Here is a 13,376-nt window from a genome sequence, read left to right as displayed (position 1 = left end):
TTAAACAACATATTCGCACACAAGCGGCAGCAACACAGACAGGTATTTATCCTGAGCGAAAAATTAATACTGTTATAGTAGCAGACAGTATTTTGTGTTTTATCATTAATTCTACGTGTAGTATGTATGTACGTATGTATTATATTGCCCCCTGGTGGCCAAGACACACACCAGCATGAGCAGCACAATTTCCATTCAATTATCATGACGCGCAAAATGTTTAATTCTTTACATTGTATTATTTAAATTGGTATGACTTATTTGTATTAAGTACACTATTGTAGAGTGCTATTGTTCTTTTCAGAAACATGTTTAAAAAATATATTGGTGTTTTGTTTTTTTGTTTTTTTAGGACACTGGAACGGCTTAACGGCATTTCCCTTTATTTCAATGGGTGAAAGGTGATTTGCAATGTGAGCGTTTGGAGTTACGAGCGGGGTCAGGGAACAAATTCAATTTCAAACTAAAGTCAAGGCACCACTGATTAGGGTCAAGGGTGAGCTGGAGCATATCACAGATGACTTTGGATGAGAGGCAGGTTTCACCCTGGACTGGTTGAACATAAAGACAAACAAGCATTCCCACTCACATTTTGGTGCAAACCTAGATAACAATTTCTCATTTTGTCGTTGTAGTCAAGTGGAAATAATACATTGAATCGTCATTTACAGACATTCTGAATGGCATTTATGGATGAGGTTTTTTTCCTTTTCAATACTTTAGATGGACAACATTCGTATCAATTATCGCACTGTATCGTAATACTATGTAGTTTCGTTCGCAATTTATCATAGCCCAAATTATCTGTGCTTTTATATTTTAAAATATTGTTTCATACAAGTATTTTTTCAAATTTTTTTCACTTGCATCTTTAGTGATTTTATTTTTAAAAAATTGTTAAATATCATTTATAAACATGTTTCAATACGTTTTACCATTTTTAATCTCGCTGATATCGGAATTAGTATCGGTTATTACACTGTATCATAATGCAGTTAGCTTTTTTAGCAGAATGAATTTTTAATATAATTTTTGTAAAATATATTTTTAGATGTTTTTTTCTTTTATTTTTGGTTTTAATATTTAGTGATTTGTCATTGCTGTTAAATGTTATCATTGCTCACAGATTTTTCTTTAATCCCTTAATCCATTTTCAATTACTACGATAGACATCTGTATTGAGCATCACACTGTATATCATACAATGCAGGGTGGTTAGCTGTGTGTAACTAGCTTGTGGTTTCGATTTTTAATATTATAAAAAAGTAATTTTCAAAAAATTTTTACATAAGTGTAATTTGTCTTTTCTTTTCTTTTTTTCATATTTAAAGATTTGTTATTATTGTTTTTACCTTTTATCATCATTCACATTCATTTTGTAAATGAGTTTTCCCATTTTCAATTTCGCCGATATCGACTTCGTTATCGTTTACAGCATCGTACCATGATACTAGGCAGGTTTGTGAGCTATTTTATAAATTAAATGAACAATGTGCATTTTTAAAATCATAACGTGACAAATATAAAACAATATATGAGAGACATTTTCATAGTGATTTTTTCCCCCAAATTATTGTTGCTAGAATTTCAATGTTATTTACAGACATCTTCAATTACGTTATTGGTATTGACTATTGCACAGTATCACAATACAATAATACCACGATCATGGGCAAATTATTGTGATAAACCGATATTGTGAGGTCCAAAATAAACAGTTCGAGCGAGTGCGGTCGCACAGTGACCGCAGCGAGCTGCAAGTCAACACTTGGCGGCCGCACACTGACGCGCCCATTCAACGATATGTGCATGCTTACCATATGGTTTTTATTGATCCACATCCTTATTATACCCCCACTCGCCTCCCCCTCACTTTCTGTGCGCAGTGATGGCGCTGAAGGAATGATGGAATGCTTGGAGGGTAAATCTCCGCTTTCCTGGAAGCCGCTCTGGCTTTATCAGAAGCGGCTGTGACAATACTGGCGCTGATGGGCCGGGCCCGAACGTCTTTCCTATAAGCGCTGATCGGCCAACAAAAAAGCCTTCCTGGAAGAAACAATCAGCAAAGCCTCTTCCTGGAAGAGCGCCGTCGGAGCGCTCGTCGCAGGGGGAGTGCTCCGAGTAACCCCGTTTTGCATATTCTTTTACAACAGCTCGGGAGTTGATGGAAAAATTGCCTTTTCCCATTGGATGTTACACCTTTACGACACAGGCATTAATTGGAGTGACTTTAGAACATTTGAAATGGGACATATGAGGGAAAATGTACTTTTTAATGTTTGTGCACAAGTAGTTAGTCGTGTGATGTCTGGAGTATTTCTGAAAATGCGTCTGTGAGTGAGCCATTACGCACTTAATAACTAGCAACACACTGAGTTTCTCCACCAATGACATGATCAGATAGACTGGACAAGTTCCAGAGCGAAAGAGCCGCTTCGACACGACGGTTGAAACCCTGTCATGTCAAAGCCAAAAGGTAAGCAGAGCTGCAATGTTAGCACAGGTTAGCATGAGCATTTGATGGTATTGTTAGAATAATGTTCGGCAAAACAGTCAAAGCATAGGTTTATATTATATTGGTGTACAAAATTAACTATGCATCAGTTGGACATAAAATAAATGTGTTCAAAGAACAAAACTAGCCAAAAATCAATTTCACATAAACAACAAAACCTCAATGGATATTCAGTGCAAATCAATTGTTGCCTTGCAGAGAAAAGTTCAGGAATTTGCAGCTGCACCTCGGCAAGTGCCACTCATAACATTTTCATAACAAAGTGTGTTCCTTTCTTTTTATGGCCACAAACCACGAAAAGGCTTGCAAAGATGTAACAAATGGAATGAGTAGAGATAGATAGATGGATAGATTTTTTTAGGGCCGATACCGATTATTCGTAGTCAAGGGGGCCAATAACCGACATTTGGCAGTGGTTTATTTACAGTCACAGGGAAAATGTTGGTGTCAAATTTTTTAATAATACAAACTTTGACACTTCGTTTAAATTCCTTTAAGCATGTTTATTAAACAACCTTTTAGATTTGCAACATAATAAAGTTTTTTTTCTTTTTCTTTTAGACAATAGACATCTATGTTTTAAAATTCTAACAAAAAGTGTCACCGAACCTTAACCTGGGTTTCAAAGAACCACTGCGCTTAGTAGAAGCAAGCAGCCAGCCGCCGCCGAGCGAGGCGGAAGAGGAGCCGACCGAACGCTGGCAGGAATGCGCCGGCAAGATCCAGCTCATTGGTTGTCATTCTAACGGAAGCCGGGCTCGCCACTTGCCCACCCACGCTAATAACACACCTGAGAAATGTTTCAAACCAATTTAAATGCATTTCTCCTTTAACTGCTGTTATTTACATAGACATAAAAAAACCAAATTGTAATGAATGGAAAAGGATTGTAAAAAAAGCCAAAGAAAAAGCAAAACATGCATGACTTTCTGGACTGAGGTAATGCACGACATGCAGAGCGCAGTTGTGTGGCGTTTGTTGACAAGTGTGGAGCTGGATCCCCGCCTCGTCAGCCTCCGAAAAATGAATCATGCTGGAAAGACTCTGGTTGGGCGTGTGAGATTGGACACGAAGGATGCAGGGCAAAATATTCCACAAGACGTACAGTATACGGGGAACCTGAGTCACAGCTGAGTTCCTTTGAGCATCAGACTGCAAGCACTCTGCTGCTCCTTGGAAGTTTTGGGGAGGAACATAGGAAAGGAAACTACTAATACCTCTCGATGCATTTCGGCCTCTTGTTCACTGACACAACGCATTTATAGCACAGAAACGTCAAAGATCTTTTGTTGTGTTTTAATTTAAATATTTCATTGTATCTGATCATTCTTTGTTGTAAAAATGTGTTTTATTATCATTTTTAATTGTATGTTTTCTGAAAATGTTGGTATTTTTTATTTATGTTTCCTTTTTATATTTTTCAAGTTTATTTTATGTTATTATTTTACTGTAAAATGTTATTTAATTGTAAGTATATTTGTTTTTATTTTTAATTCTATGTTTCTATTTGTATTCATTTAATTTAATAGGGATTTTACACTTTGTTCTAATTTTTTTAATCTGGTGTTTTTCTTTTCTTCAACACTTGTTTTTAAAAATTTGATATACTTAGGATTTTTAATTGTATTATTTAGTTTTAGCCATACATTTAATGTTCCCTTTATCTTTTAAATTCTATTTAATTTTTATTTGAATTAAACATTTGTTTCTATTTTTTGTTGCTTTTATTGTTGACTATGTTAAGCAGCGTATCATTATTTAATACTTCTATTTTAAATGTTTATCTTGTTTTGATAATTTAATTATTTGTCTTTAAATTAGGTTTTATTTGTAAGTTTTACACATTTCTTTTCCCACCCACTTTAGTTTTATGTATTTATGTTTTTCACTTTGGTTTTAAAGTCAATTCTGGGTTCTAAATGCGGCCACCCTTAAAAAAAACGTAACTTACTGTACATCTAACATTTTGAGTAACATTCTTTGCCAACTTTGTTAAACTGTCACAAAATGTCTAACGTCACTGAGTCAGTGTGTATGCGAGTGTGTGCGTGCGTCCCATGAATGCTCCTCATGACTTTTACATCATTTCTCCGCAGTCGAGGGCTTTTTTTTGCGTCACTGAAAATGTTTTATTTTTTCTCCACTTCAAGTACCCCCCCCCCACACACACACACGCGCGCACACACACACACTAAGACCAGGCAAGCCGTAAAAACTCAACTCAATTAAAGTGCCTCTTTCCTGGAAGCCAGTCACACACAGAACACGAGGTATGCAGGGAATGGGAACCGCGTGTGTGCGTATGGAGAGAGAGTGAGTACTGTATATGAGAGTGTGTCACTTTTGAAACCACTTCACATTTACCTTTGAGGCCGACGTTTTATGTGTGGCGAACGTCGTAAATCTGCCGCGCGTGGACCCCTTCACGTTTGACCTCTCTCTCTCTCTCTCACACACACACACACACACACACACACACTAATCTAATCACTAAACTAATTGTCAAACTAATCATAAAACATTTGTGTTTTTCAAGTAACCACATCGCTTCTGCTACCTGAATGCTAAACTGCAATGGGAAACTCCAGAGGCACACGGGCTAAAAATTAGCATCTATGTGGCGGTGTTGTTCCCGTTAAAGATATAAAAAAAAAAACTACACAATTTTGCTGGGTTTCTTTGGGAGGCTGGAACGGATTCATGGCATTTCCATTCATTTCAATGGGGAAAGATATTTGGCGGTACGAACATGGTCACGCAATAAATTAAACTCTTATATCACTATACACACACACAGTATATACGTACATCCACTTACACGACACACTTTCTAGTGCTATGCATAATATTCACACATATAGGTACATATATATATATATATATATATATATATATATATACACACACACACACACACACACACACACACTCACATCCTCTTTCAGCCCCTCGGGCAGGATGTATAAAAGCCCGGCTGCATTCCTTTCCAGTTAGGTACAGCCCAAAGTGAGCGTTCTGCACAGTAAGGCCTGTGTCCAAGTGTCTTAACGGCGCTTCTGGTAATCCCTTTGTTAGCCCCCCCCCCCCGACCCCCCACTACATCCCTCCTCCATCTTTCCTTTCCTATAGGCCTGCCTTTATGGAATTTACCCACAATGCTTTGCAGCAGCCAAGGGAAAGAAAAAAAAAAAAAAGCCGTAATTCTAACCCAGCAACGAGGGAATCCCAGGCTAAGCGAAAAACAGGCAAACAAAGGCAGTTGGCTTTTGTAAAAATAGTGCTCTTTAATATAAATTATTGAAATATTTTAGAAATATAAATATGTGCAACGTTCCATTCCCCCACCCCCCCATTTATTCTTCTTGCTTTTGTTGCTGTTGTTGAGAGATTACAGCTTGTGTTGTGCCACACTAAGTGGCCACCAGGCTGCTGCGATTAAGTAGAGTCTTTATAAAAGACAAAAATGATTTCACATACATACACATGACGTGACGTTGACAGGTCCACCAGCACAAACGTGCCACTTTTCTTTTTTGTTTTTAGTGTTTTTGACAGCAGCAGCACGCCTCCGCTCCCGAGCACAGCGCTGTTCCAAGAAGTTGGTTTTAGAAAATATGAGTGTTAAAAGAAGTAAAAAGTAAGTCTCTTTTTTGGAGGGGTGGGGGGAAGACGTGCTGTATAGAGGTATGACCAAAAGAAGAAGATAAAAGAATACACCACATTTTGCACGCTTTGCATCATGGATCCTTGAGACTTTCTGTTACTGAGACGTGTCCACCGAATTTCATGTCGTTCGGTCAAATTGCCATTGAGGGCTACTTGAAATGAAAGCTGTAATAATTAATGAACCATCTTTTTAATGAAGAATCGCCCCAAATCAGCATTTTGATGCCATGCCACATCCACATTTGACAGCATAGGCAAAAATGCTTATCGATTTTGCGTGGCGCATCTGCTTCCGATTAGGGCTCACTCAGATGAATTCCGTCGTAGGAGTTTGTCAAAGAACGAGCCCTGGAATCTGTCCAAAATGGCCGACTTCCTGTTTAATGTGGGGCGCGGGACCTTGACTTTTTGTGCATCCTGTTACGATAGACTTGTTTGCCGAATTTCAAGTTGATTAGTGAAAGTGGTGTCCGGGGCCAATTTTTGCCAACTTCCCAGGGGGCAACTTTATAGGGGTCGTGTTCGGGGAGCTCCTAAAATACAGATATTTTCACCAGTGCTTGAAAAACAGGGCAGTTTTTCTAGCATGTGCTTGTGCCCAAGTACGTAAGGATTCAATGCACCTTTAATTTGGTGGCCGTCATGTGTCAAAGAGCGTCAAAGACTCTTTTAGCTTACTTATTTAAACTTCGAAATGTAGCAAGTAATACTGAACAAAGTGACCCGTTTCCTACAGTACAAAGGATACGTCGTGTGAAAGCAAGCGTCTGGATTCATTATGAATATTTTATACGGCCTTTTAACAACTGCGCCGTATTAAATCAACTAATCAATGCTCGCCTTTGATGAAGTCATTTGGCTCTGCGCGATGATTTAATGAGTGCACTGACCTCATGGGGCAGCACTCATGTATGCACATTTATATATATTTATATTTATACATTGTCAGATGATAAGCACGTACAAGTGTCACTCGGTTTACGACGGCCCCAAAATACAAGATTTCGAGAATCCTCTTTTTCAATGGGTTATATTTGTGGGCGAGAGGTGTTTTTTGTTTTTTGTTTTTTTCAAATAACTATTTACTCAAGTTAAGGTTTTTCTTCTTGTACGTTAGTGATCACATTTTGAAGTGTACAAATTTGGGTTACGTCGCCGCTGTAGGAACGGAACTCGGTTGTTAAACAAGGGCCGCAAGTACTGGCTTTCAGGTTTACAGCAAAATGTCACCTTTTTACTGTTTTCTACAAGGTTGCCTCCCTACTGAAATGATAACTGTCATAACTGATGCTGGATAATAGCGTGCATGCCCACTATTTGATTATTTACGGCGTCGAATCACCCAGTTGGGAGACTTGGCCAAGCCATACCAGTGAGGTCCTCGCTTCACGACTTTCCCGCCATACGAGGCGTTAGAATATGTGGTCAAGTGACACATGCAGGTGTGTTCAGTTACCACAGTACTTTACTGTAAACTACAATGCTCGCATAGATTAGTGATAGGCTACGTGCCGTTCAGCGTAGTGTAAAAACTCGACTTGCGTCGCCATTTTAGGAACAGAACTCTGCCTAACTGAGGACATCCTGTCTATCGATTATCGCTGTATTGTGGTATTATCGTCGGCCAAACATCGCAATCATTCGGTACGGTATGGAAATTATTTGAATCTCAACACTGCCCCCCACGTTTTACAGCGGTACTGCAACACAATTGTGATATAGCATATTTTCTTTCAATCCTTAGTTTACAAGTTACACTGATCCTGACATACTGGTTTTTAGGTTTCTAGCGATGTGTAAATGCAAATATTTACTGTAATTATGACTGTACTACTACTTTCGCCTAAATTAGTGATTTGGCGCATTCTGACTTCCAAATTCGGGTTAGGTCACCGCCATAGAAACGGAACTACATCAAAAGCCGAGGACCCCCTGTATCTCCACATTTATCAGAGTCTGGACATACGTGCTTTATGAGATGAGAACTACAAAAGAAAATCAAAAAAATCTTAAGACTTGAAGCCATTTTGGTTCTGGGCTGTCCGTCTGTCATTTCTTCAAAGCGCGGGGCATCTCTTTTTGTATGACGACGCCCCCCCACACCCCCCCCACCCCCTTCTTAATCCCATTCCCCGCTTTTCTTCTTTCTCCATCTGCATCATCATCACCATCAGTATGGTGTATTTTTGCAGCCGGTTTTGGATTAAAAAAAGAAAAGGTCGAGTTTGGTCATGTATGAACACACGAATACACGACGCTTCTTCTTGTTAGTCTTCTACGAGGCTCTGCTCTGCGTCTAAGTCAGTCATCGGGAGAAGGTTGACCGTTTACCTCTTCTTTCAGTCTAGTCCCCCGTTGAGAACTGGTCCGAGCCCTCCAGTCATATGGGGGCGTCGTACTCCTCCAAGAAGTCTTTGAGTGTGTGTGGCAGCTGCTCGGCCCCGCCCAGGCCCTGGTTGTTCAGGGTCCTCCTGCACATGTGCTGTAGGGATGAGAGGGAGTTGAGGAGGGGCCGCCGCAGCTCCAGGGGGATCCGCTCGCCGGCGGTGTGGATCAGATAGACGGTGCGGACGGAGCCGGGTTCGGCGCTTCGTGCGACGGGGCCCTTCCCCATGTAGTGCGCGATGAGTTTGAGCACGCAGTCGAAGCGCGGCGGCTCCTGGGGGCACTGCGCGTCGGGCTGCAGGAAGAAGCCGCTGACCTCGCTGTGGACGCGGAGGTTCTTGGTGCCGCGTGCCGTCTGCACCGACAGCGTGAAGAAGTGGTGGTTGTCCGACGAGTCCCGGATCAGGAAGGTCCCGGGGGGCTCCGAGCGGAGCAGGGAGCTGGCCTCGCGGCCCCCCACCGCGCCCCAGTAGAAGCCGCTCTCCTGGAGCTTACCCAACGCGCGCATCACCTGCAACAGGTGAATTGTTGCTGTTTTTAAAGGGTTTTTTTTATTATTTGAAGACAAAAAAATAGTTTTTACCCTACTGTTATGTTATGGGTCAAAATGATCGATTGTAAAATTGGAAAAATGAAATTAAAAACATGTTTAAAGCACCATCTCAGTCTGAAAGTGTCATCATTATATACAATGAAAATGGTTCATGTTACAATTTTAACCTGCATATTTTTTTCTAATATATTTTAAAACGATGCTCACTGGAGTGTGACCTGTGAGAGGTAATGTACTAACTATTGATTGAAATAGTTGATAATGAAGGTAATGAGATAAACACTGTTTCAGGGGATTTGTTTGTTTCTGACACTACACAAACACTGGGTCAAATAGGCCCATTATAAAATGAGAAAATGGAATTTAAAAAATAGTTTGAAGTATTTTTTTGTATGAAACTTGAGTGTAGTCATCATATACAAGCAAAATGTTTACATTAACATATTTTTACATTAAAAAAGGTTTAACCGTGGATCTTTTTAAAATTATTCTCCTTGAACCAATATTCTCTAAGCAATAATGTGCAGAACATTGATTGACTTGGTTGGTATTGGAATTAATCAATTTTGTAATGGAAAAAAAAAAAAAAGTCCTCTGAATGTACTTAATTTGAACATGTACACATGGTTGCACATGATTATATATATTATATATTATATATATTTATACCCCTCTTCTCGCCCAAAGATATATGTAATTTTAACACATTTTAATCATGTGCAACCGATTTACATGTTCAAATAAAGTACATTCAAAGGACTCTTCTTTTTCAGTGTGAGGGGATTTTTTTTCATTTCTGAAACTTTTGTATAATTAAACATGCCTCTGGTCAAATTTACCCACTGTAAAAAAAAAAAAAAAAAAAAAAAAAAAAAAATACAAGTAGTTTTAGTATGAAATTTATTTAGTTTAACATCCATCCATCCATTTTCTGAGCCGCTTCTCCTCACTAGGGTCGCGGGCGTGCTGGAGCCTATCCCAGCTGTGGTCGGGCAGGAGGCGGGGTACACCCTGAACTGGTTGCCAGCCAATCGCAGGGCACATACAAACAGACAACCATTCGCACTCACAGTCATGCCTACGGGCAATTTAGAGTCTCCAATTAATGCATGTTTTTGGGATGTGGGAGGAAACCGGAGTGCCCGGAGAAAACCCACGCAGGCACGGAGGGAACATGCAAACTCCACACAGTCGGGTCCGGGGATTGAACCCGGGCCCTCAGAACTGTGAGGCTGACGCTCTAACCAGTCGGCCACCGTGCCGCCTTAGTTTAACATATTCAATCAAAATGGTTCATTGAATGTATTTGCATGTTTTTTTTAAATGTGCAAATATTTCAATTTTCTTTTGAATTAGCCTTATTGAACAATGATCTGTGAGAGGTCATTCGCTAAACATGATCCCTTTTTGACGCTTTTGGATTTAGTAAAATTGACAAATATATATAATACTGAAACTTAAGTGTAATCCACTACACAATGAAAATGGTCAATTTCACATACCGTGGTGCCATGACTTTAATTTGTTTCATTACCATGCATAAAACTTAGAACACTCGCATCTCAAGTCATCTTTTCCTACTGAAATGAATGGAAATGCCATTAATGGGGTCGAGTTTAAACACTTTGTGCATCATGAGTTCATGCTTTAATTGAGTACATTGACAATGCGCTGCTCAATCTGCTGTGTGCAACTTGGCCACCAGGGGGGAGTATAATACAGACGGCTTTGGTAGCAACTAAGCTGCAGTCAATCTTTTTTTCACATAAAATAAAGAATATATGTCTGTGTATATCGTTGTATGCTCTGTCTGCATGTGTTGCTACTTCAAATAATGTTCACATAATTGTTTAAAAGGTTACCACGGTATCAATGCTAGGTTTGTTAGCCCACCTATGGCATTTCCCACTATTTGCTAGCATTAAGTTACCGGACTCAAGGCAAAGTAATGTGGTTTGGTTAAATACATGATGTGTTCTCTTTGTTTTACAGTGAACTCAGCTGGGAGTGGCAATAAACATATTGGCCTCTTTTTTTTTTAAATTGTTCACTATCTGCTGCTTGTGAAATTCGCTGCCACCATCAAGTGCTTGTTATGCCAATTTTGGCTCGCAACTCAAGACAAAAAAATAATCATCAGGTCACTCATAAGTCAAGGTTCCACTGTATGTGGAGGATTTCTTCATTTCTGACACTTTTGAATAATTACAACTGCCCAGGGTCAAACTGACATTCTTGATGTTCCTAAGAAACAAAAGTAACAGGAAGGTTAAAAAAAAAAAAAAAAATGCAATTGACCTGCTGGTAGTGCGCGTGCGAGCTGAAGGGTTTGAAGTGATGCGGGGTGCAGTCGGACTGCGGGACCCTGCCCTCCGATGGGGTCTCGCCGCTCATGGCGAGGGGCTCGCGTCGGCCGGAGGCCACCATGGCGCCGCGGCCCCCCGCCTCGGGGCAGAGGACAGGCGGCGGGAATGCGTCGGTCGCTGAGGGGGAGAGAGGTGAGAGCGGCGGGGTCACACACCGGGTCCAGGGCCCGGGGGCAGAGGAGCTGGATGCATCCAGAGAGGGGCTAGGAAAGACCACCAAGACACACCTGCACAGTAGACGGATGCCATTCATGAATCAGTGAGAGTCAATGGTGCTCACTCTACACCCAAATAGCACAAACGCATTAATGAGGCACAGCTTAACTCTTCCGTGCCGTTCATTTTACACGCACACATAGTGTGTTCCGTGTCAATTTTGACCTGGGAAAAGAATATCCACACAATAATTGTCCTTATCAAAATTAACTGCAGATTTTTTCCCAAATGTATTAATAGCCTGTCTGACATTAATAAATGCACGATTAATCCTTAAGGAAAAGGAAAGTGTATTTTGTATGTTTTGTAAGTATGATCATTCTTATGCTGTTTTACTCTCTCCCCGTTTTGAGATTCCCCGTGGCCCATTCAAGACCAACAGGTGCAAGCTGTGCAAATGCGGTGGTGGTGGTGGTAAGACAGACAGTTCAGTTTCAAGCTCCCTCTTGAACATGGTTAGGCTACTACTGAAAATACACTTTGACATTTATTGACTAAGGTAAAATCCGACCCGTAAACAGCCTCAGCGTGCACAGACTTTGTAGTACCTGGACATATGAATGACATTTGTTTGTGTATTTTGGGTCACTTTATAAAACATATTTCAGGGTGTATGGATGACATTTAGGGTAGTTTTAATGCTGTCAAATGGTAAATCCAACCCCTTAGTATTCATGGGTTAGATGAGCCATTGAAATGCACCTTGCAGTCCATTCATCAATTGGAGCCTGAATGCCATCGATCGTTCAGTGGAGTCTCAAAAATAACGGGGTCACTGCCCCCTCTCGCCCCCATTCGCTCCAGCCACAGTGGCCCCTTTCTTCGGTTTCACTCACGGAGAAGGGGGGCCCCGTGCATGTTGTCCGCACTGGAGCCTGAAAGGGGGGGGACCCCGTATCAGTTCGGCGCCGCCATTTGAGTGAAACCAGCACCCGTTCTGACTACTAAGTAACTAAGCGCCAGAGTTGAAATTTAGAACACATTTCACGCGGTCTACTTCACGCACGAGCCGTCAACTTACCTTGCAGATTAACACAGCCCCGTGCCGCAGCTCGTCGCCTAAAGACACACTCGGCAAACTACCCGAGAGTAGTGCTAGATGGAGGACGATTAGCTCAGGCATTAAAATCCCCCCGCTGGAATATTCCGCCAAAAAAGTATGTCGAGGACGGTCGTCTTCGTCGGCGGCTTGGCCGTCTGCGGGAGAGGAGGTAGGCGGACCCTATGTGTGTGTGTGTGTGTAGCGGAAGGTTACCGGAGGTTGTTTCCAGTGAGTAAAGCCGATCGTAAGGCCCCGCCCCCTTCAGTCCTGAGGTTCTTCCAGTAAACGCACGGGCTCGCGCGCGCGCACGAGCTGCGCGAGTGAGCACACGCATACGTGCTCGCGCAGCTCTTGCTCTGGCGGATTGCCAGGAAATCATCGCTGTGACATTTGCACATGCAGCACGGTCTGCTTCCTGGTACCGCTCCACACATTGCACACGCATTAATATTCACCGTGACAATTAATTACATTATGCTTTTTTGGGGGTGGTGGGGGGGGGGGGGGACAAGGCCTACTTTCTTTCCATTAAATTTGCGCCGTCATGCACTTCTGTCCTGTAATTCATCCATCCATTTTCTGAGCCGCTTCTCCTCACTAGGGTCGCGGGCGTGCTGGAGCCTATCCCAGCTG

The 13,376-nt window shown here is 41.4% G+C and overlaps 1 protein-coding gene across 1 annotated transcript; it reads right to left on the bottom strand.

Annotated features, from left to right (window-relative positions):
* Positions 1-5,697: 5,697 nt before the first annotated feature.
* socs3b (suppressor of cytokine signaling 3b) lies at positions 5,698-12,950 on the bottom strand. Its single transcript, XM_061705796.1, has 3 exons — positions 12,723-12,950; positions 11,418-11,712; positions 5,698-9,077 (listed from the first exon to the last, which is right to left on the bottom strand). The coding sequence occupies exons 2-3, from the start codon at positions 11,544-11,546 to the stop codon at positions 8,562-8,564; spliced, it is 645 nt and encodes a 214-aa protein (XP_061561780.1). The 5' UTR covers positions 11,547-11,712; positions 12,723-12,950; the 3' UTR covers positions 5,698-8,561.
* Between the last annotated feature and the right edge of the window lie 426 nt (positions 12,951-13,376).

This window comes from Phycodurus eques, chromosome 19 (assembly GCF_024500275.1).
Source record: "Phycodurus eques isolate BA_2022a chromosome 19, UOR_Pequ_1.1, whole genome shotgun sequence".
Lineage (NCBI taxonomy): Eukaryota > Metazoa > Chordata > Actinopteri > Syngnathiformes > Syngnathidae > Phycodurus > Phycodurus eques.
This window is presented reverse-complemented; position numbering and strand designations above follow the sequence as displayed.

What these genes read in the sequence shown, in the direction of transcription:
- socs3b (XM_061705796.1), bottom strand. Translation starts at nt 11,546, where the DNA reads ATGGTGGCCTCCGGCCGACGCGAGCCCCTCGCCATGAGCGGCGAGACC. An exon ending in CGCACGCGCACTACCAGCAG is followed by an intron (nt 9,078 to 11,417) that starts GTCAATTGCATT and finishes CACCTGTTGCAG; the next exon opens with GTGATGCGCGCGTTGGGTAA.